The sequence below is a fragment of the Eulemur rufifrons genome, chromosome 1 (assembly GCF_041146395.1).
Source record: "Eulemur rufifrons isolate Redbay chromosome 1, OSU_ERuf_1, whole genome shotgun sequence".
NCBI lineage: Eukaryota > Metazoa > Chordata > Mammalia > Primates > Lemuridae > Eulemur > Eulemur rufifrons.
In genome coordinates, this window is record NC_090983.1 from 99,964,707 (window position 1) to 99,988,462 (window position 23,756).

Sequence of the window (23,756 nt, forward strand, 5' to 3'; positions counted from 1 at the left end):
TCCAGCACGTAAACTCCCGCCTTGGCAGCTCTCCCCCACCCGGGGGCCTGCGGCATGGTGGGCTCCGCACGCCTCTGGCCAAGCCTTTCCCACGGCCCTGAGCTCTCACGGGACCCTGCCTGCTTCCAGGGCCCCTCGCCCGCACACAGTGGGTGCTGCCGTCTTGGCTACCCCTTCCCAGCATGTCCTGTGGGGAAGCGGTGAGACCCTCCTGGAGCGGCTCCACCCAAGTGTCTGAATGGAGATTCCGGGCTGCAGAAAGCGCCCCCATCCCCCCGCCTCCTGCTGCTGCGCCCCCCCCCCCCCCCCCCCCCCCCCGCCCGCAGTCCTACTCGCCCCCCACGGCTCTGCGCTCCTGCCTGTCAAACCCAGTGAAGGAGGGAGAAAAACATTCCCACATCCTGTTCGCCTAGTGATGGGCCTTCTGGAAACCCAGTAACAAAGCGTGGATAACTAAATCATCGTTATTTACACGTGCAGCCCAAGCGGGGACATTTAGTCATGTAATTAGGTACCTAATTATGCTGAAAATGCAATTATATGATTTTTTTTAAGTGAATTAAGTCCTCCTGAGAAGTGGCGAAGATTAACACGTGGGATCCGGCTGGAGAGCAGGGACCTCAGAGGGCACTGGAGGGTGACTCTGGGCTGCACAGGGACCGCGTGGGCTGGACTTCAACCACATGTGTGAGCACACACGGGCACACCGGCTCACACACAGGGGATGCCAGCGTCACCTCTGTCTCCCAGGTCTCCACAGAGGCCTGCTGCACACCGGGAACTCACTAAATGGCAGCCGTTAGCGTCACTGGAAGCTCAGCGTGTATCTGTGGAGTGACTGTTCAGAGACTCAGAGAAGCTCAGGGAGGTTATTTATCCAGCATCGGAGAGGCAGGTGTCTAGCAAAAACATAATGACAGAAGGATCAGCTGGGACATGTCAGGGGTATTTAATGCAACATCACTTATTCATTCACCTAGCATTGTGTCAGATGCAGACACATAAAGTACAGTCCTGTCCTGGAGTAGCTCAAAAATTAGTGCAGAGACTGGCAAAGCCTTTTAATGGTGATGTGAACAAGTTGTTCAGCAAACTACAGCCTGTGGACTGCAGGCAGCATGTGGCCTGCTTTTGTGCAGTCATCTAGCTAAGAATGATTTTCACAATTTTAAAGAGCTCCCCTACTTGCGCCCCACGCAGCCGGGGTTCTGTGGCCCGTGTGCCTGTCCCTTGCTGTGTGTGCTTAGCTCCAGTGGGGACCCACCCCCACCGGGGGCTGGACGGCTACTTCTTTACAAACATGGGAGCAAGTCTGGGAGCAATACCACTGATATAGAAAGAGTCCTTATTCCTTGAAAGGACACAGGCAATGTGGATAAGGATGGAGAGATGGAAGACGGGCACGAGGACCAAGAGAAAAGGAGAGGGAGGAAGAGGAGGCCAAGACGAGGAACCGTGTGTGCATGTTTCAGCATAAGGTGCTTTCCCACAAAATTGAAATCCGAGGGACAACGGGGGCCTCCCCTCGGAGAATCCTAGCAGAGGGCTCTCTAGTCTGGGGAGGGACAGGAAGCTTTCCAGCATCTCTAGGAAGCTATTCAAACTGCACACGCTGAGAAGCCAGCTGGGTAGCACACCAGTGGCAACCGCAGGGGACTCCAGCCCTGACCTGTTCCCTGAGAGCCAGAGCGCACCTTCGTGCCCTCCTGCAGAAGCCACAGCTCACGTTCCTCCGCCCACGCCTGCAGCCCAGAGAAAGTGAGTGACGCAGCTCCTCACGCGCTGGCGCTTTCCCACCTGCTGCGTCTGAATTGGAAACGCAGCTGTCTACTTGGAGCATCTCCTTACTGGGTTGGGCAAAGGATGTATGAACACAAGATCCAGAGGGTCACTCCGAGGGGTGGCCGTGGTCCTGCTCTCCGTCAACAGCCCAAGGCAGGCTGTGGGAGTCACCAGACAAGGGGTGCCGGCACCCAGCGGGGGCCTGGAGCAGGCAGGCAGGTCAGTGTGAAGGAAGCACCGTGATGCACCTTCCAGTCTGAGACTGTGATGGTTCTGCGAGACCATAGCTAGTCCTGAAGATCCAGCCCCATTTCTCTACTATACAATGTTATCGTAGCTGGCTTGGAAAGTACAGAAAACTATATTAGAAGAAAGCAAAACCACTCATAACCCCGCCCACCACCCAAAAGCCCCCACCTAACATTTTAAGTGTGTTTCCTTTTCTTCTTTTGTCCAAGACTTTTTTGGAATATTTAGCATAATTTTTATTTGCAGGGTCCTGTTCCTTTCACGGAACATCATACCATAAGCATTGCTTCCTGTCACAAAGAATTCACATGCATTATTTCAACAGCTGCATAATATTCTGTCATATGGGCATACTGCGATTTCCATGACCAGTTCTCTAGTGTGGAGCGTTTCGATTGTTCTCTCTCTTTAAATTTTCACTTTAAACCACACTGCAATACACTTTCCTGAGCATGGATTTTTCCGTCCATTCCAGATTACTTCTCTAGGATCAATTACAAGAAGTGGATTGTTTGATTCTGAAGGTGATGCATTGGCCAGAGAGTACACAAGAGCATTGAAGATGCTGTTTTTGACAATCCCACTTCGACCCGGGCCATGCCAACATAACTGGCAATGATAAAAACTGACATTCAAATGGCCCAACCTATGCCAGGCACCACTTGCCACGTGCTCACTCACAACAAGCCCACACAGTAGCACCGTTGTCTTTTACACGTGAAGAAAGCCAGGCTAGAAAGGCCACATGGCCCCGAATATGGTCCAGGCGCTAGTGCTGGTGCTGAGCTGTCACTCCCTCCCCTGTGCCCTCCAGGCCTGGCCGGTGTGCTGACCTCACAGGGGCATGGCCAGGGGCTGGCTCAAGCCTGGCAGTTGCAGTTGAGGGGGCCCAGGGGCACCACACAGGCCTTCCTGTGAACCCTCACTGTCCTCGGGGAGGTGTCTGGATGGAGCTGGGGCTAGAAATAGGGGTGTCCAGGGCCTGCTGCATTCCAGCCACCTCTGCTGGAGCCCTGCACTGGGAGGCCCAGCAAACACTGATTGGTACACGGCCCCCTTCGGGCTCCGAGACATCTGCAAATGTCCATCTCCTTGTCTCATTTGCTGTTTTGGTGCCTGGAAACCTTTTTTTTTTTTTTTTTGGAGAAGCATTTCCTGCTGCATCATCCCAGCCCAGCTATCCTATTTTTTTTTTTATTTCATCTTATTGTTATGGGGGATACAGAATTGCAGGTTACATACGTTGCCCATGTACCGCCTGTACCCCCAAGTCAGAGCTCCAGGCGTGTCTGTTCCCCAGGTAGTGCTCGTTGCACCATCATGTAGGTATATATCCCTCCCTTCCCCACCCCCCTTCCCGAGTCAGCACCTTCAAGCGTTACCATTCCCCAAACGGTGCGCAATACACTCATTGTGTAGGCATACCCCCATCCCCTCCCCCACCCCCCACCTCAGTTTGATATCCGATTGGTGTCGTTCCCAGATGTGTATTTAGGTGATGATCAGGGAAACCAATTTTCTGGTGAGTACATGTGATGCTTGTTTTTCCATTCTTGGGATACTTCACTTAATATAATGGGCTCCAACTCTCTCCAGGAGAACCATAGAGATGTCGTATCTTCATTATTTGTTATAGCTGAGTAGTATTCCATGGTATACATATACCACAGCTTACTAATCCAATCATGTATTGATGGGCATTTGGGTTGTTTCCACATCTTTGCTATTGTGAATTGTGCTGCTATAAACATTCGGGTACATGTGTCTTTGTTACAGAATGACCTTTTTTCCTTTGGGTATATGCCCAGTAATGGGATTGCTGGGTCAAATGGCAGGTCTACTTGCATCTGTTTAAGATACCTCCATAATGCTTTCCACAGGGGTTGCACTAGTTTGCAGTCCCACCAGCAGTGTATGAGTGTTCCTGTCTCTCCACATCCACGCCAACATGTGTTGTTTTGGGTTTTTTTGATAAAGGCCATTCTCACTGGGATTAAGTGATATCTCATTGTGGTTTTGATTTGCTATCCTTAAATGAATCATCAGGGGTCGTTTGCCCTTCCACTGGCCTCCCTGCAGAGGGCTTGGTGTAGAGTGGATGTCTGGGGGCAGGGGGTCCTGGGAGTTTTGCTTAATTTCCCAAGAACAAAGCAGAGAAGACTACAGTCTCATGAGGCATGGACCAGAAGGGCGCGTGCATCTACCAGACCCTGGCACAAGGGCCCCCTCCCTGCACCCGGATCACAGGGGCAGGCGGGGAACAGGCAGAGGGGACAGATTCTCAGGGTTCTCAGGCATCTCAACCCCTCCAGGTCCCGTCTACCTCAGCAGGGGCTCTCCGGAGCCTGGCCCTGCCTGGCTGTCGGGTGGCCTCTCCTGCTCCTCCCTCAGCGTCAGTTCCTTTCTGCCTTGCCGTGCAGATCTGCCGGCCCGACAAAGTGACAGGTGCCAATTAGAAGTTACACAGCTGGGTCTCCTCAGTGTGCTAAAGCCACACCAACTATTTCAGGGTGGATTTTCTTCTAGGAGCAAAACAAACTTACTAAGCTTTCTTTAGGTGGCGGGCATTGTCGTAAGCCAGAGCTGCTGCAGTTGCTGGCTGATACCTGACACCCGCTGCAGCCCCCGCCGCAGCACCCCCAGCCCCCGCCCAGCCCCCTGCCCAGCCCCCTGCCCAGCCCCCTGCCCAGCTCTAGCCCCAGGTGGTTCACGAACACTCTCCTCCGCTCTTCCAATCTATTTCACGTCTGATTTTCCTAGGAATCCTTTGTGGGGTGTGGCAGCTGCGGGAGGAGGAGCACTGGTTCTTTCCCCCTTTTCTCTACACCGTGAATACAGGAGGATATTTGCTGCCTCCTTGAGAGACCGCAAACTCCACCATCCAGAGCTGACGAGGTGCTCTCCCGCGGGAGGAGTCCCCTGTGGACAACAGCAGCCTCATCCTGCTCAGCAAACCCTCTTATCCCAAGACTCATCTTCCCTTCAGGGCTTTTTACTGGTTTCCCTGCCTGTCACCATCCTGGACTTAAGAGAGGGTCGTTCTACTTTTTTACACTCTGGCCCCAAATGGAGACAAAGGATTCTTTCCTTTTGCTTAGATGCTGTAGCTCAACTGAGGGGGTGGGTCGTGGTGTTGAAATAAGGCTCTGTTTTTTTTTAAAAAGGGGGTTTAGGGGAAACGGCAAGGAAAGCCACACAGCAAACCCTGGAAGCAGATTCTTTGACTGGTGAGTTACAGTGAGGGCACCTTTCTCGCCAGTCCCCTGCTGGGAGCACATCCATCCCAGAGCTCTGCCCAGGTGAGAAGTGCGCAGCAGGCCCCGCGGGCACAAGGGGAGGCGCTGTTCCCGACTCTGCCCCCTGGGTGTCCAGGCCCTGCTTCGTCCCCAGGTTACTGCTGGGGGGTGACTGTCTTTTCCAGGCCAGGGAGGCCACATGTCCCCAGCACCCACCCTCGCAGGCCTCCACACTGCCACGCTGCATCAGGCAGGGCGTGACCATGGTGAGGAGGAGGAGGAGGAGGGTGTGGGCAGACAGTGACACTACACTGCTCAGCCCTGGGGCCTGGGGGCATTATTTATAAGGGGACCCATACAGACCTTCAAGGTTATTTTTTTTAATTTTTACTTCTAGTTATTATGGGTACATAACAGTTGTATGTCTTTATAGGGTCCAAGTGGTGTTTTGCTACAGGCGTACAATGTGAATTAATCAAATCCAAGTAATTGGGGAATCCATCCCCTCAGGCATTTATTGTTTCTTTGTGTTAGGAACATTCCAATTCCACTCTCTTAGTTATTTTAAAGTATACCCTGACTTGTGCTATCAAATATCGTTCATTCTGTCTCTCTATCCAACTATATTTTTGTACCCATTAACCATGCCCCCATTCTCCCCCTCCCTGCTACCCTTCCCACCCTCTGGTAACCAGCATTCTGCTCTCTGTCTCCATGAGAGCAATTGTTTTTAATATTTAGCTCCCACACGTGAGTGAGAATATGGGAGATTTGTCTTTCTGTGCGTGGCTTATTTCACTTAACATAATATTCTCTGGTTCCATCCATGTTGTTGCAAATGGCAGGATTTCATTCTTCTTGTGGCTGTATAATATTCCATTGTGTATATGTGCCACGATTTCTTTATCCACTCATCTGCTGATGGACACTTATGTTGAGTCCGTGTCTTGGCCATTGTGAATAGTGCTGCAGTAAACATGGGGGTGCAGACATGTTTCAACACACTGAATTCCCATCCTGTGGATACATGCCCCGCAGTGGGATTGCTGCGTCGTGTGGTAGAATTTCCAGTTTTTTGAGGAATCTCCATACTGACTGTACTAATTTACATTCCCACCAACAGTGTACGCGGTTTCCCCTTTCTCCAGTCCTCGCCAGCGTTCACTGTTGCCTGTGCTTTTGATGAAAGCCATTTTAACTGGGTGAGATGACATCTCATTGTAGTTTTGATTTGCCTTTCTTTGATGACTAGTGATGTTGAGCATTTTTCAGATACCTGTTGGCCATTTGTATGTCTTCTTCTGAGAAGTATCTGTTCGGATCCTTTGCCCATTCTGATTGGAGTATTTGATTTTTTCCTATTGAATTCTTAGAGCTCCTTATATATTCTAGTTATAAATCTCTTGTCAGCCGGGTGGTTTGCAAATATTTTCCCCCACTCTGTGGGTTGTTTCTTCACTTTGTTGATTGTTTTGGTTTTGGTTTTTGCTATGCAGAGGTTTTTTAGCTTGATGCGACCCAGGACAATTATTTTGACCTTGAGACTGACCGGGGTGGTCTAGTTCACATGAGTCTTGCCTCATGTCCACAAGCCCAGGTGATGGCAAGGATGGCCAAGCCGGAGAGAGCGTGGGCAGGTGAAGCCCCCGTAGCATACTTCCAGCAGCTGCCTGGATCCCAGCCTCCTCCGCACAGTGCCCAGGCACTGAGGCGTTGGTGCCAGTTGAGGGCGGCCCTCTGCCCAACCCAGAAGCCCCGCTGGCCACTCCACTTCCATGGGCCTCCCTTCCCTGTCCCTGTCTCACCACCGTGCTGCCTTGCGTCTGCTGGCAGTGCCCGCCCCTGTCTCAGCAGGCCAGACGGGGAGCACCCATCAGATGCTGGGGGCTTGTGGGCTCCATCAGACAACCTTCCTGACTCAGCCTGGGATGCCTTTTCGCTGTTGGCTACACAGCAAGCCCCTGATGGCCGGGCCCTGGCCTTGACTGCGGAGCATGCAGCAGGCGGGCAGCAGGTGCTACAAAGGTCCGATGAGGGCAGAGAGAAGCAGCAGAGCACAGTCGCAGGCTCCTCCCTGTCAGAGGATCACAAGTCCCGGGCCGGGGCTCATGGCTGAACCTCCTCTGCGGCAGCCACGGGCCCCTCCTTGCTTAAGGCGATGCCTGGTCACGGGGGCTGTGGGCGGTGTGACTTTACACACACCTGTGCTGCACCTCATAGAGTCGCTAAGGATTTGGCTGCAGCCAATGGCAAGTTCCATGGAAGAAAAGCCATTTCCAGCTCCACCAAGACGCGGATGGTGAGGGTGCAGTTTAGTTGATTCCTCATTCCCCAGAGGGGACCAGGCCTTCAGACATTCAGCAGTTGTCACTCAGTGCCAGGCACCCAGCCCGATGCTGGGCACAGCCCTGTGAGCAAGACAGGTGTGGGGCCTGGACTCGTGGAGCTTCCAGGCTGGTGGGCACTTTTCGGTCTTGAAAGAAGCTGGGAAGGGAAAACACAGGACACTTTGGGCCTGTCCACTCATGGGTGGGTAGGATCTGAGCTCACTCTGCCCGCCTGCTCCAAATACCCGCCGGCATTGCTGCTGCCCTGGGGGAGCAGCACAGAGAGTGCAGCAGACCAGGGCTCTCCCCCCACCTCCAGCAGCACGAGATGGAAGCAGAGGCGCCAGGAGCCGCGGGGCCACGGATGGGGAGCAGACCCTTGAGGAGAAAGCCAAGAAGCAGGCAGGGGTGAGGAATCCACGGATGCTGAGCTCTCTGCCCGAGATACTTATACTCTCTATGTAGCAAACTCCTCTTCATCCTTCAAAGGCCAATCCTGATACACCCCCCGTGGGAAGGCTTCTTTTACACCTGCACTTGTCAGCCTGAGCATACATCAGAATCCCCTGGAGGCTTTGTTACCACCCTGATTGCTGGGCCCAGCCCTGATGTGTCTGGTACAGCAGATCCGGTCTGGAGCCCGAGAATTTCTATTTCTAAGGGGCTCCCAGGGGATCCTGCTGGTCCAGGGACACCTTGAGAACTGCTGTCTCACACCATCCCCACCTCCCAGACAGACTCTAGTGTCCTCCGTGCTGATTCTGACCTGTGTGGCCGTTCTGGTTGGGCTGACTGTCACTTCCTAGAGTCTGTTGCGTTGTGCAGTGGGAGGGGGACAGGGCCTGGAGAGCATAGTGTGATCCAAGGGGGCTTTCCTGCCCCAAGTGCCCCCAGTGGGCTTGGGCTTGGGCTTGCAGAGAGCCCCTGCTGGGAGGCCTGACTGTGATGCTCTGGTCTCAGGTCCCGCCTGCCCTCCCAGCCCACCTGAACTGCTGGAAGTGCATCTGGTATCCCAGTATATGGATTTGGGTACAAGGTCCCTAAACACGGCCGGGCGCGGTGGCTCACGCCTGTAATCCTAGCACTCTGGGAGGCCGAGGTGGGCGGATTGTTTGAGCTCAGGAGTTCGAGACCAGCCTGAGCAAGAGCGAGACCCCATCTCTACTAAAAATAGAAAGAAATTATACGGACAGCTAAAAATATATATAGAAAAAATTAGCCGGGCATGGTGGCGCATGCCTGTAGTCCCAGCTACTCGGGAGGCTGAGACAGGAGGATCCCTTGAGCCCAGGAGTTTGAGGTTGCTGTGAGCTAGGCTGACGCCACGGCACTCACTCTAGCCTGGGCAACAAAGTGAGACTCTGTCTCAAAAAAAAAAAAAAAAAAGGTCCCTAAACACAAGCCAAGAAATGCACCCCGAGCGGTTCAAGCCAAATACCTCATCTGGAAATCAGCTCACCGAGGCTCCCACTGGGCAGTGCCCTGCAGGGTAAACTCGCTGACTCAGAGCTCTTCGGGTTTGAACTGGGTAACTCCTGACGCTCACAGCGGCTGCATGAGCCAGGGAAAACAATAACACCTTTCTGGGACTCGGCTTCCAAATCTGTAAAATGGTGACAATAATAACTCCTACTGAATGGGACTGCTGTAGGCACTAAGTGAGTTAAAACGTGGTAAATGCTGAGAACGGTACCGGCACCTGGTAAGCAATTGCTAATTGTTTTTAAAGGAAAGGGAATAACAGTCTCTTCTCACCCTGGCTGCATTCGACAGACTGAGGTAAGAGATGCTGGTCTTGACCTGGAAATTCCTAAGGGCAGTTCCAGGTGTTCGAGTTTCTCCAATCATCCCTGCCAACCTAAGCAAAGTGCTGTTCTTTCTTACTGAACGGTGAAGGTGCTTAGTGACTGGAAAGATCTAGAACTCCACCTCTAAATCCATTCATTCATATGTGCACATGCTCAGTCCTGCACGCAGCGACTGTTTACTGAGCACCTACTCTGTGCTGGGCCCTAAGGCGCAGGCTGCAGCTGCTCACACTGGATCGCAGAGCCCAGTGTCCACTTCCACTTGCTGCACCTCCTGCGTCAGGTCTTGCCACGGAGAAGCACGTTGAACGCTGAGCCCCCTCCCTGCCTGGCTCCCGCCGTGCCCGGACTCCTGGACTGTGCCTGCTGTCTCTTTGCCGACGTGCTGCTTCCTTTCATCCTCTTCCCCACCACCGGGCTCCGCTCCCTGCTCCGGCCCCAGCCTGAGGTCTGTTGCTCCCCCACCTGCCGTCCCTTCGACACCAGAGGCATCTCTGGCCTTGCTGAGGAGAATGACCTAAGAGCCCTGTCATTAAAGTGATTATCTGAGCGGAACCGGCCATTATGAAGCATCCTCCTCCGTTTCAGTATTCACAGCACGCACAATGGGAACACAGGATTCCCACGTTAACGCTGACACTTGCCGGTGCCTGACAGCTCTTCTCACTCATCCCCCGGAGGAGAGGAGAATTGTGTGCAGCAGCTCGAGCAAACACCCAGGTTCCCACTCTTCTAGAGATCCTGGTGCTCTGACCAGACCGCTGACTTTGCAAAAACACACTCAGTAACCTGGGCGGCAGCACAGAGCCGTCCTTCCCGCAGGACAGTCAATGCGGAGACCCGCGCAGGGGCCTCGGGGAGGGATCCCTGGACAGGGGCCCTAGGAGGGGCTTCCTCGAGAGGGAAGGAGAGAAGGTGCACCCCAGAGGCAAGAGGACCGGCCGTGTCCTGTGAGGCTGTGGGCACGTCACCTCCCTGAGCCTCAGTGTTCTACTTTTGAAACGGAACAATAGCAGCAGGCACCTCACGGACCGCTGTGAGACCACCGGATACGGCGGCTTAAGGGCCCCCAAAGCAACACCTGGTGCTGGGGTCTGTCCCCACTAGAACTCTTGTTGAAATCAGATTCCCAGTGCGGCGGCGCTGGGAGATGGGGCCCAGCGGGCGGTGTCTGGGTCGCGGAGAGGCTCCCTGATGCGTGGAGCACACGGATCGGATCGGGCCCTTCCGGGGCGGGAGGGAGCGAGTCCTCGTTGCGCTGGCGGGGCTGGGTCACTCACCCGAGGGCAGGGTGCTGTGAAAGTGCGTTTGCTCCCGAGACTCTCGCGCTTCTGTTCACGCGTGTGATCTCTCCGCACACGTCTCTCCCTCCCACTTCCCACCGCGAGTGGAAGCAGCACGAGGCCCTCGCCGGGTGCAGCTGCCCAGTGTCGGGCTTTCAGCCACCGGGATCGTGAGCCACATAAACCTCTTTTCTTCAGACATTCCCCGGCATCAGGCATTCTAGCAACACAAAACAGACGAAGGCAGCCGGTGCGAGCGGACACTCACGGACGGTCTGTGCTGGAACCACAGTCGCGCCTGCCCTCGCACACACCCCAGGCGCAGGCCCAGCCTCAGCGCAGGGACACAGGCGGGAGCTCACGCAGGCCGACGGTGACCTGGTGGAGGGCACAGCACTCCACAGCCTGCTGCTCTCGGGCCTGGTCCGTGGCCCTGCACAGCCTGGGCCACAGGTCTGTGGCTGCCGCCTGCTGCCGCCCCCTGGGCCCGTCAGAGCCGCTCACGCGTGAGCTGAGGGTGCAGCCGCAGCTGCGGTGCTGCCAGGCATGGAGAGCCTTCCTCTCTCACCTCCCACTCTTCTCTTCCGTTCACAGAGCCTGGCTGGGGGACACCCTCCACCATCACGGACATCGCTGTCATTGCAGGTGAGCTGTCATCGCAGGGCCCCTCATGCAGCCGGGAGGGTCTCAGAAGAAATGCCCGGGGGATAACTGGTCTGAGGACTTGGGTGCAGGCAGCCATGGTCAGCGTTTTCCCTACCTCAGAGTTGGTTTCAAACGTGGAATGGAAAGTCCAGCCCTGGTCAAGAAAACCCAGCAGTGTCCTGGTGGAGCAGGCAGAGCCAGGGCGAGTTCCAGGAGGCGCCCCTCTCAGGGTGCAGAGAGTGGCTGTGGACAGGGAGGTTTGCAGGTGGAGGGTGGGCGAGTGGACTGGCCGGGCTGCCTGGTCTTCTCCCCCGGCCCCCTCACCCGCCTGTTGCCTGCCCTGTGTCCTACGGCCACGCCCTCCGTCCTCGGGGAGTCTGACCCTGCCCCCGCACCTTGCTGTGAGCCCCAGGCAGGTGGCTTCCTGGGGTCATGACTGTGACTCCAGATTGTGATTCAGGAACAACCAAGTCTGGGCAATGTCACATGCTCTGTGTCCTTCTTTGAGAGCCACACTTCTCACTAGCTTATTAATAGCTCAGGGAACTTCTACAACTAAAAAGAAAGAAAAAGCAGCAACGACACCTGGCAGCCGGCATTCTCCAACTCATTGACCCCTTCTCAGACGACATTATGGGCCTTGTGCGGACACAGGGCTTCCCTGAAGGCAGCAGGATGTATAGGAAATTGCTCCGTGAAGTGGGACTTGGGAGCACCCTAGCCTGCCCATATTCCCCACAAGCCTCGCCCAAGGCCCCCCACACCGACCTACATTCTAAGGACAGACAGAAACTTGTTCTGCAGCTTCAGATCAGTGCCCAGACGCGCAGCACCCCCAGTGGGACTGCGGCCCTTCAGCCCCCTGACCCCTCGCCCCGCCACTCCCAAGGCCCTGAGTGGCCTGACGCCTCCTGAGTCCGGGGGCAGGTAAAGGGCCTTCCCCACCGCACCTCCCGCCTGGGCACAGCGTCCTCAGCAGGACCCTCCCTCTCAGTCCTTCACGTGGCCATGTCCCGGTCCTCCTGCAGACTGGTGGCAGTCCTCACTTCCCAGGGAGAACACAAACCACACCTCACACCACCTGTCCCCAAGTGCAGCTAGCAGCCCTGGCCTTTCTCCTCTGTGCGATGCATACAGGGCAGCCAGCTCTTCCCGGTTTTCCAGGACTTTCCCAGTTTTAGCCTGGAAAGTCCCACGTTCCCAGAGCCCTTCAGTGGGGATTGTGCTGCTTTAAAAGGTGAAGCTCTGCATCCCGTGGACCCACGGTTTCAGACAAACCCACGCACTTCCCTTACGCAAATCCTGCACGTCCTGCAGCGATGCCTGTGCAAGTCTCTCTCCCCAACAGACTGTGAGCACCTCCAGGCAGGGTTCCGCCCTGGGATTCCACCCCGCCTGTCTGCAGAGCGCTCGGTGAGCGGGTGGGGAGGAAAGGAAGGAAGGGGGTGAGAGAGGAGAGAAGGGAGCCTTAGAGGTGGCACAGACGAGAAGCCAGCACACCAGGCAGCAGGACGTGTACAGAAGGAAGGGACCTGAGGTTGGTACAGATGATCTCCAACTTACAACGGTTCCACTTAACGAGTTTTCGGGTTTTCAACTTTACAATGGTGCAAAAGTAAACACATTCAGTAGAAATCATACTTTGAGTTTTGAATTTTGATCTCTTCCCAGGTTAGCAATGTGCAGGACGAATACACTTTATTATTAATATATAATAGGCTTTGTGTTAGATGATCTTGCCCAGCTGTCAGCCTATGTAAGTGTCATGAGTCCGATTAAGGCAGCTGGGGCTCAGCTGTGATGTTCAGTAGGCCAGGTGTATTCATGCCTATTTGACCTATGAGACTTTCAGCTTATGACAGGCTTATAGGGATCTGACCCCATCTCACAGTAAGGAGCGTCTGTCTATGTTTGTTACAGCAGCATGTCTTTCCTGACACACCCTGTCCCCTGTCCCAGGTCCCAGGGCCCCTGCTCCACACTGACCCATTGCATTTATCCCACCTGCAGGCGTAATTGCTGCCGTGGCCCTCGTCCTGGTCGTCCTCCTCCTTGTCATGCTACGCTACATGTGTCGGCACAAGGGCACGTACCACACCAATGAGGCCAAGGGCACGGAGTTTGCTGAGAGTGCAGACGCGGCCCTGCAGGACGACCCTGCCCTCCAGGATGCTGGTGGCGGCAGCAGAAAGGAGTACTTTATCTGAGGGGCAGCTGGCCTCACCTCCCCAAGTGCCTCCTCAAGCCCCCTCATAGAAAATGCACCCCACCGCCCACCAGCACTGCCGGGCCCACCGTGCACCCTGCAAGAGCAGCCGCCTCTCCCAAGATTCGCACCTTGGGGCGCCAGGTGCCCACCCAGGGAGGAAAGCAGGGGGCTCCAGCTACGTGAGGCATCTCCCAGGGACACAGGGAGGCAGCGGCCACCCAAGAGGCCAGCCTTTGCTCTGCCACAAAGGGAGAAAGTCTGGGCACACAGGTCCCCTGGGCAGGCCAAGGCGTCACCTCATGTGCGTGAAAGTCCTTGCTGAGGGTGAGGGGGCGGGTGGGCCTGGAGGCCAGGGAAGCAAGGATGTGCGTCATCAGCACACCGCCTGGGGATAACGGCATAAAATGTCAGTCCTTGACATTTGGGGGGAACAGCAGGTGCCACAGCTAAAAGGTACCTTTGTCTCCCATTGATCCAGCTCGAAACCATTGGAAATAAATTTGAAATGTAACAGAGCATTCCGAGTCCGACGGCGTTACTGTAGGCGCCTGGGGGAAGATTAACGGCACCGGGCTTGCTTCTTGCCCGTGTGATTTCGCGATGCCTGCGCAGTCTGCGTGCGTGGGGCGGGGGGACAGTCCATTCTAGCCCCTCCGGCTGGTTCCCAGAGAGCACAGACGGTGCGGACTGCCCTGGGGCCTGCCCGGGCGGGGCGGGGAGTGACCAGCATTCCTTCCCCGACACCAGCACCCGCTGCAGGAAAGAAACGGGCGGGTGAAATGTCCCTCTAGAAAGAGATCGTCTCTGGGCAGCGCACTGGCTGGAGAGTTGATTTTCTACTGCGCAGTATTAGACAAACCAGACCTGATGAACAATATGAGTGAGCCCCGCCCTTCCCATACTAACTGTGGTGACGGCACCTGTTGCCCCCGACTGGGTCCATCTGCCGCCTCCCGAGCAGCAGCCGGTGCGCCGAGCCCGCAGGCTCAGGGCAGAGAGAGACTCCATTCCGCACAGCTAAGCAGGGAGAGGGAGGCATTTCTGAAACCCGCCGGCGCTGGAGAATTTGGGAGACAGGGTTTTTAAGGATAGTTTAGCAGGCAGGGGATTAGGTAATTAGGTTTGTTGATTGGGGCAGAGTTATAGGGGTGTGGAAATCCTCTTGCTGTGTTGCGACAGTCCTGGGGTCACAATTCCAGCTGAGTCGGTTTTAGGTCTGTGTGGCCCAGTGAACCCACTGGACTGCGGGCCTGGCAGACAGCTTGAGAACCACCTTTAGGCTCTGAAAAGGTGAAGTTCCCCACGGAGAAAGTTAAGAATCCTTAAGGACACCAGCTGCGTGGCTCCGCAGTGGCAGTTACAGGGGAACAGTCACTAATTATTATCATTATCTTTAGCGAGGCCCTCACCACAGTTTTCGCCGTGCACCCCATTATTGAAGGGCGTTTCACACCCAGCGGCGGGAGCAGGGACCGCAGAGCCCACTCCCCGGGGCCGGGTCCCGGCTGCTCTTTCCTGGTCCCAGGACCTCGGGCCACTTGCTTAGCTCTCTGGCTTCCATGTTCTCATCCCCCCGGTGGAAACGAGGCTAATGATGCTACCTCTGAGGTGCCAGCTCCCAGAATTGAGGGTTAGGAACAAATGTGCCAAGGGCTCAGCGTCCATGGTCTTCCAGTGTCAGTGACCGGGACAGTGTGTGTCGTGGTTAATGAACATTCCTCACTGACCGCTTTGAAATGCTCCTGAGGAGAAACCATAACTCCAAATGAATAACAGGGAGAGACCATGAACTCGTCAGCCAACCCCCTCACGCGACGCTGAGACTCCCAGCAGCCCGGCAGTCACTCAGAGACCAGCAGCTGTGGGGTTGAAGACTGCGTCCCAGGCGCCAGGGTCGCCGCAGGAGCTCCCTCGGGCTCAGGTTCTTGAGGCTGCGCCATCTTTCCCTGGGAGGCAGCAGAAAGGGCCCCTCACTCTCCCAGGAGGTTACGGGGGTCCAGGCTGAGTGGAGTGGCCGCCAACCAAAGGAGCTGGAGGTCCTGGGGCTGTCGTGGGGGACAAGCAGGGAGCTCACAGAAGCTGGTGACGGCAGGAACCCAGTTCAAAGGCGACAGACACCTCTCCTGGGGCAACCAGAGCTGGCTCTCCCATAAAATAAAGGACCATGGCCACAGCCTTGTCTTCAAGGGTTGTGAGCACAGATGGCTGTCCAGTGGGCACAGAACAGCACCCAAAACCCGCACAAAGACTTGGGTTGGTGTGGACAGGGCTCCAGGGAAAGGATGCCCCCAGAGCCCCCTGGGCCTCCGCCAGGGCTGGGGCCTGTATGGGGAGGGGATGCTGGTCACTTGTCCATCCCTCAGTGGACCCAGGAGCTGTCCATGCTAAGCTCGGCTCCCTGGCCACTCCGCTCACCTCCCCTTCCTCGCCTCTGCTCATCCTCACTCTTCTGCGTTCCCAGTGTCCTGGGACACTAGTGGGCCACAGCCTTCTCCCCAGGCCCAGCTGGAACCAGGCTCAGCAGCAGAAGCAGCAGCGACACAGAAACTGCAGGGCTGAGTCATCCAAGGTGGCCCAGTCCAGATGACACTGAGCAGAGAGCTCACAGGCTAACTGCAGAGAACAGATGGCCACACCTTAAAGAGATACTGTGCATACACACATCCAGGGCACACTGGGGGGCAAATAAGTAATCCTCCCTCAGGTCGGGGGTCGGCTTCTTTACCTTGTCTCTCCCGCAACAGCGCACCGTCACTCTGCAGCACACCTGTAGCAAATCTTGGTCAGAGTAAATATTCAAAGCACCAAAGTTTCCAGAAACTGTTAAGGAGGAAGGAGGGACAAGGAGAGGAAAGGAAGAGAGGAGAGATAAGAGGAGGGGTGGGGAGAAGAAGGCTGGAGGGAGGAAGGAGCCAGACCTCACTCTAGGACATCCTGGCTTCGCGCATGAGCCTCCTTCAGTCCTCCCAGTAACTGTATTAAGTGGCTATCCTCATCCCCCTGTAGATCTGTAGGAGCTCAGGCTCAGAAAGGCTGAAGGCTTTGCTGGAGGCCTCACAGCTCCGAGTGGCAGAGGAGGGATTCACCCCAGGCCTGACTGGCCAGGGGGCTGTAAAACGGACCCTCCTCCCTTCAGCAGGTTGAGGCACCAGGACTCCTGGATGCTGGGGTGACTCACAGTGATGGCCCGGCACCCGTGCCAGCATCCTTGTACCTGGTGGGAGCTGGCCTGGGACAAGGGGTGGATGAGTAGGAAGATGAAGACAACAAGTGCAGCAAGCTTGGCCGCAGCAGCCCTGCACCTCAGGCACCACCCTTACGAAAGGGAAGGTAATCGGCTGGACTACATCATGCCAAAGCTTCCCCACCAGCTTTTCTTGGATGATTTGTGCTTCTTACAAGTGTTCATTCCATTCCCAAACTAGGAGTATTTAAGCGATGAAATTTCAGAGTTAGAGACATATAATACATCCGTGTGTCTGTCTGAGTGTACAGCTGCCGTCCACAAACATTTATTTGGTATCCACGTAAGTGTTGGACTTACATCGTTGAATATGGCAGCTCCTGCCTTCAGGGGTCCTGACTTAGCAGAGAAGATAAACGTGTAAATGTGCACAGGCCCTAAGGTGTTAAGTGCTGAGAGAGAAGAGATGCAGATCAGTTGGGAACACTAAGAAGGGCGGGACCAGTTCTCCCTGGTGGCCAGGAAAGGCTTCAGAGAGGGCGGGAGGCTTGGGCAGCTGCACAGCAGATGAGGGCTGGGCCACAGAGCACCCCTGGCCCCAAGTTAAGGAATTTGGACTCTGTCATGTGGGCAATAGGGAGCCATGGTAGAAGTGGATCGCTCTGTATCATAAGGGTGAGCCAAGGATCAACTTAAACAGGACACAAGACGCAAACACACCATGGATGTTTACAGGGGCCTTGGAAAGGCTCCCAGAGCTGGAGACCTCCCCCGCAGGGCTCGCCCGCTGCTCCCGCCGCCCTGCTGTTTGGTCTGGGTGTCTCGCAACTCTACGCAGCTGCCTGGTGACAGGAGGGTCTCACCTGTTCACCAGAGAAGGGGCAGTGGGTCAGGGCGTGGAGCCAACTGTTACGTAAATGTTAGAGAAGAACTTTTGCTTTCTTTTAATGGAAGGAACACCTCACGATTTTATCTGTTTATGCTCCTTAGAGGAGAGGCTGCTCAATTGTTTTCTATTCTTTGCCTGAACGTCTTCATCATAATAGCAAGGGGCATGACTCAAGGGCCAAAAGGATTTTACCTGGCCCAGTGCCACAGGAGAGCTGCAGGCATTAACGTTTGCAGTGTGCCTCGTCCGCATGAAGTGACAGAAAGGCAGTGGTCTGGCATCAGACAGAGCTGGACAAATATCTCGCTTCCGGCACTAACTAGCTCTGCGACCTAGGAAGAGTTACCCAACTCCTCCAGACGCCAGTCTTCTTACCCACAACATAAAGACCAACATATTTGACCTTTAGGGTGTTTTGAACATGCATTTAAATAAGGACAGAATCTTGCCACGAATTGTGAAGGGCCTGAGATTTTGCCCTGCTTTCAAGTGAGCAAGTGAGCCTGTACGAGTGGCGTGGATGCTGAGTTCTTCGCGATCATGCAGACACATCCGCAGCTCCTCTGGGACAAAAGATACCTGGCTAGAATTCCAGAGGGGAAATGAAAACAAAGGATTCATAAGGGCTACCTCATAAAGATAAAGCCTGCCCTAAACAGCATCCGAGATGCCCAAATTTTCACCCCAAGTAAGTCAGAAATTCCACAGTTCAAGTTTTCTTCTTTAGGATGAGTACTGCAAAGCTCTCTGCCACACACAGCCCCCCAGGCTGGGAGGGAGCAAGGGAGCAGTGAGGTCCAACCCCTGCCTTCTCTGTCTGCAGATGGGAGAGCCGAAAGGGGTGCCCAGGCATTGGTGGGATACAGGGTGGGCTAGGACAGCAGAGGACGTAGACGAGCCTACCTTCACAGCTTTGCTCAGCTCTGACACCCTTCTCAGGCCAGAATGCCATCCGGGCCTGTGTGGGAACACGAGACAGAAAAAAGACTGTGCTTGAAGTCAGGCAAAACACCCAGGAGTGTTGTAGAGAGGAACTAGTATGGGACTTATGTCTAACTTTCTAGTCTTCCTAAGAGAAGAAGAAATGAGTCCTGGAGACTCCAGAGAGCAGGCTCCACATGTAAGTACTGGCCATCTATGCAATCCTAGCGTCTGTGCTATCCTGGGCACCTGCGTGACACTGGCTACCTGTGGACACCAGACACCTGTGCAATATTGGCCTCCTGGGCAGTCCTGGCACCGGTACAGTCCCAGCGTCTGAGCTATACTGGCACCTCTGCAATCCTGGGCAATGCTAGGCACCTGCGCAGTGCTGGCACCTGTGTAATACTGGGTACCTGGGCAACACAAGCTCCTGAGCAGCTGGAAAATACTGAACACCTGTGCAATATTGACACCTGTGTCACACTGGTACAGCTGTGCAACACAGGCATCTTGCAAACTCGAACCTGCGCCATATGGCACCTAGGTAACATGGGGCACCTGCGCGATGCTGGCACCTGAGTAACACTGGCACCTGGCCATGACGGGACACCGGCTGCGGGGCTGACAATTAAATGAACCCGTTGCTGTCTTACAGTTGATTGTCACTAGTTGAAGAAGACAAAGTGGTTCCTGGGAGATGACACGGGGCAGCGTTGGTGGTTCTCCTCTTCGAGCTTTGACTTCCCCACTAGCACAAAGGAGATGATGAATCCCACCCTCCCTTCTTCATGAGTCGGCCAATGCCGTGCGATACAGAGGAGCTTCAAAGTGAGGAAGGCGCTCTCCCACGGTATTCTTCCATTCCTTTCAACACCCTGTTGCCATGCACCATCAGAGAGAGATTTTTGAATGTGAGGGGGATTTTTTTCCTCACAGACATGTTTGATATTCAAAAAAAAAAAACAGGCTGGAGATTTTAAACAGCTAAGCTGAATTGGAATTCTTGGCAGCTAACAGCAGCTACCCCCCCAGGGAGGTAAAAGGAAGTTCTCTAACTTGTTTATTCCACCCAATATTAATCACTTGCCATAGAAAAATGATTCTAGCAGGAAAAAATGTGCAGCTGCCTTACTAAACAAAAACAATTTTAAATATATATATATATGTGTGTGTGTATGTGTATACATACATGAACAGTTGAACCTTGAACAACACAGATTTGTCTACACAAGTCCATTTGTATATGGATTTTCTTCCACCTCTGCCACCCCTCAAACAGCAAGACCAACCCTCCTCCTCCTCCTCCTGCTCCTCAGCCTGCTCAGCGTGAGGACGGTGAGGACAGAGCCCTTTGTGACAGTCCCCTGCTGCGTAATGAATAGGAAATATATTTTCTCTTCCTAATAGCAGTCTTTTCTCTAGCTTAGTTTACTGTAAGAAAATATGTGTGTACAGTATACAACACATATAACATGCAAAATACATGTTAATTGTTATCAGTAAGCGTTCTGGTCAACACGAGGCTATTACTAGTTAAGTTTTAAAAGAGTTAAACAAAACATATATATGGATTTTCAACTGTGTGGGGAGTTGGTGTCCCAAGCCCCACATTGTTCAAGGGTCAATGGTATATACACATACATATATAGATATATCTGTGTGTGCATGTATGTGCATATATGTGTGTCTATATAAGTATGGGTATATGTGTACCACATTTTAACACTCTAATCAAGACAGATTTTATTTAAAAGAATCTTACCCAAAGCCACCAAGGGTCCAGTGGGCTCACACTGGTTGGTGAGTACAAACCTGAGCACAACTTCTCTGACAGTACATTTGGTAATGTGCCAAGAATCTTATAAATGTTCACATTCTTTGATCCAGAAATTCTACCTCTCTAAAAGTATATCCTGAGGAAATATGCTGAAATACAGGCCAAGATTTCAGTTAAAAAAGACTTATAATAGAAATAACTCTTGCAGAAGAAATATAGAACTGTTTAAGTGTTCATCTTTAGCAGAATGTTAAGAGAATTATGATGCAGACTTGCAATTAGATATTCTACAGCAAGGTGACACCACAGAGAATTTCAATAAGTTGGGCAAGTACTTATGATATCATGTTAAGTGAAAAACATTGAAACACACATTACACCCAGTGTGAACTCAAGCATGCCAGAAAGGCACAGAAAAGATTGGGAAAGTTCACCTGCATATTATTGCAGAGTAACTACTCAGGGTGCTAAGACCATTAAGAGAAGTTTCCATAGGAATCAAGGAAGCTCTAGCCTCTTCAGAGGCCAAGACCGAAGCTTCAGTGTGTGCCTCTTCTCTTTGTGCTCCACGATTGGGCACATTTATGGGTCCCCTCATCCTGCTGCCCACCTCCTGTCAAAGTGTCCCGCAGTCGCACTGTGCGTCCCACAGTCTCCTGAGATTCTGCAAACTGGCGGCTTTGCTCCACTTACTAGAGGGCCTTAGACCCTGAACTAGAGGTTCTTCAGCAGATAGTGGCAGGTTATGAGTCATAGCTTTCTGATACTTTCCTTCTATGAAGTACTTTTCCAAATCTTCTACCAAAAATACATAATCAGAAAAAATCAAAAAACTGGATGAGCCTCACCAAGGGTTGGCACTGTTGTAAAATGCAGACTATTTCACAGCCCACCCTCAAGGGTCTTTAGAACCAAATAGAAAAAGCAGATCACTATGATTATCACCGCGACTACAAGGAAAGCTGTGCAGAGAGTGATTTCAAACCTATGCCCAGCCACACTGCTCTGTAAACATGCCACGGGTTTGGGAGCTTACTGGGGATGGGGCTGATGAGATGGGAGAGAACCAGGGGACCCCAGCTGCCAGAAGGCATAGAAGAGGTTATATAGCCCAACTCTCTACCTGAGCAGGTGGGGAGACCAGGAGGGGATGGGGTAAGGGCTTGTCTGAGACTACATGATGCATTAGAGGTGAGTTATGACTAACACTTCTAAGTGTATTAAGCACTTACTATGGCCCAGGTATGAGCTATTCACTCATTTAATTCTCATTACTATCCTCTGAGATAGGTGTTATCATTTTCTCCCCATTTTACGGACGAGGAAACTAATAAGAAGAAACATCAGAAAGCTTGTCCAGATTGCATAGCACAAAGTGGCAAAGGCAGGGGCTGAACCCAGCCTTCAGCCAGCACTCTTAACCACTATGCAGCATTTTAGAAACTGCTAGGTCTGAAATGGAAGACCTATACTGAGTTTCTGGGAACATGGGGCCTGTCTAACCTGGGGGCCTGCAGGAGAATTGCTCTACGAGGACCCAGACACACTCCTGCCGAGCATGAGGTAGGTGGGTTTATCCACAGCCCTTACCCAGCCACCCCAGCGTCCCCATCTGCAGAGCTGGCATTACCCCAACAGAAAAAGGTGCTCCCTCCCGCCAACCTCCAGAGGCCAGGGCAGACGCCCCACAACATAGCTATTCTTTTAGGATTTCCCTGCTTCACCAGGGATGTCTGCCTTGGATGGGATAATGGAGAGGTAATGGTACATCCCTCCAGGGATGTCCTAAATGGATGCAGACACTCAATTCTCAGGATAGGGGAAAACCCTGGGGGATGATGTCCTGGGGTTGAGTTGGGAAGCTATGTTCATTGGCCAAGGCAGAGCAGAACTTGTGGGGCCCCGAGCAGGCAGAGCGTGACCTGTACTGTAATAAGAGCATGCACCTTCATTTCAAGTCACTGAGCATGCGTGAACAGCCTCCTATGTTTCCAGCCCTGTGTGTACACTGGATCTCTAGAGAGGAATGCCTGCCTTCAAGGAGGTCCCAGAGACAGAGACAATAATAGAAAGTAACCCAAAAATGTCAATAAAGCTTGCTAAATGCAGGGATGAAAGGAATCACAGTATGTGTCCATACATGACTCAGAAGATGGCAGGATGGGAAGGGAAGCTCTGGTCACACCAACCGTCCTGGAGGAAGAACTGTTGGTCCGAATGGATAAGGAGAAAATACTGAGTTGCCAATTATTTGAGTTAACAAATGGGGGATTTCAGGAAGCAGAGAGTGATCAGGCAGACATGGATGTGGCACATTCAAAGTCCTGTGAGTAGCTGGGGCATATACATGGGATGGGCAAGCTGGCGGGAGGCAAGCCTAGAAGTGGGCAGGAAGATGCTCACTACTAGGATCACGCCATGAAGTTTCTGCTCTGCTGTGCGGCAAAGCAGAAAATCAGAAGGGAGTGGCATGATCAGATTAGGAATTTTGAAACACCAGTTTTAGTGCCAGGAGAGGCCAAAGGGATGAAAATCCCCACCATTTCTAAAAACCCTTAGTGTAGAAGAACACATTATCTCTGGAAAAGAAGTGAACAACCTTATCTCCCGGGATAGTTCATTAGCACCCACCAACACGTGAGCACTTAGGGCACATGAGCCTGGATCCCTTTCTCAGATTAGGTGGGAAAGCAAGACTAGGCCCAAAGATCATGAAGCATAGGAAAATCACTTAATTTGTTTTTGATACCATTGTTATCACTTTTGATATACTTTTAGAAGTAGTGGCTCCAGTCGAGATGGCACAAGTAAATTTCCTCCTTAGATGCATCACCTCTGTTCTAAATATATGATCATAAGAGACAAAGCACAAAAGAGAGTAAGTAGCCGCAAATCGAGGAGGACATTTGTGTGGACTCAGAAAAGAAACAGAGCTATAGAAAGGCACTGGCTTGCTGACTCAGGAATGACTCTGGCTGGATAACAGGAAGTAAAAATATTTGCCTGTCAAGGGAGGCCCAGAGTTCAGAAAACTCAACTCTAAGAGAAAATGGGCCCTCCAAGCACAGAGAAGACTGAACACAATTAAGTTCACACCTTGACACATTCTAATAAAACCACAGAAGGGCAGGAGAAAAGAGAGATTGCCTGCAAAGGACTGATAATTGGGCTAATGGATGACTTCCCTAACGGCAGCAAAGGAAGCCAGAAGGCAATGGATTATCTACTATATACTGAGCAGAAATTATCCAGAAAGTGACAAATAGAAACAAAAAGCTAGAAGGAGAAGTTAAGACATGAAAGATATATGGAGGACTGAGTAAGAAGATCTAATATACATCGAATCATATTTCTAGAAGGGGAAGAAAGAAATGGTGACAGGAAATAGGTAGATAAGAATTTTCCAGAATTAATTAAAGACACCAATCTTCAGAATACAAAAA

At 52.9% G+C, this 23,756-nt stretch overlaps 1 protein-coding gene across 1 annotated transcript in view; it reads left to right on the forward strand.

The window, feature by feature from the left end:
• Positions 1-14,043, forward strand: part of GYPC (glycophorin C (Gerbich blood group)) — a 32,267-nt gene extending 18,224 nt beyond the window's left edge. Inside the window, exons 2-3 of the mRNA XM_069473784.1 lie at positions 11,280-11,330; positions 13,341-14,043. Coding sequence (XP_069329885.1) covers positions 11,280-11,330; positions 13,341-13,537 — 248 coding nt within the window. The 3' untranslated portion in view covers positions 13,538-14,043. The remainder of the gene's footprint in view (positions 1-11,279; positions 11,331-13,340) is intronic.
• The last annotated feature ends 9,713 nt before the right edge of the window (positions 14,044-23,756 follow it).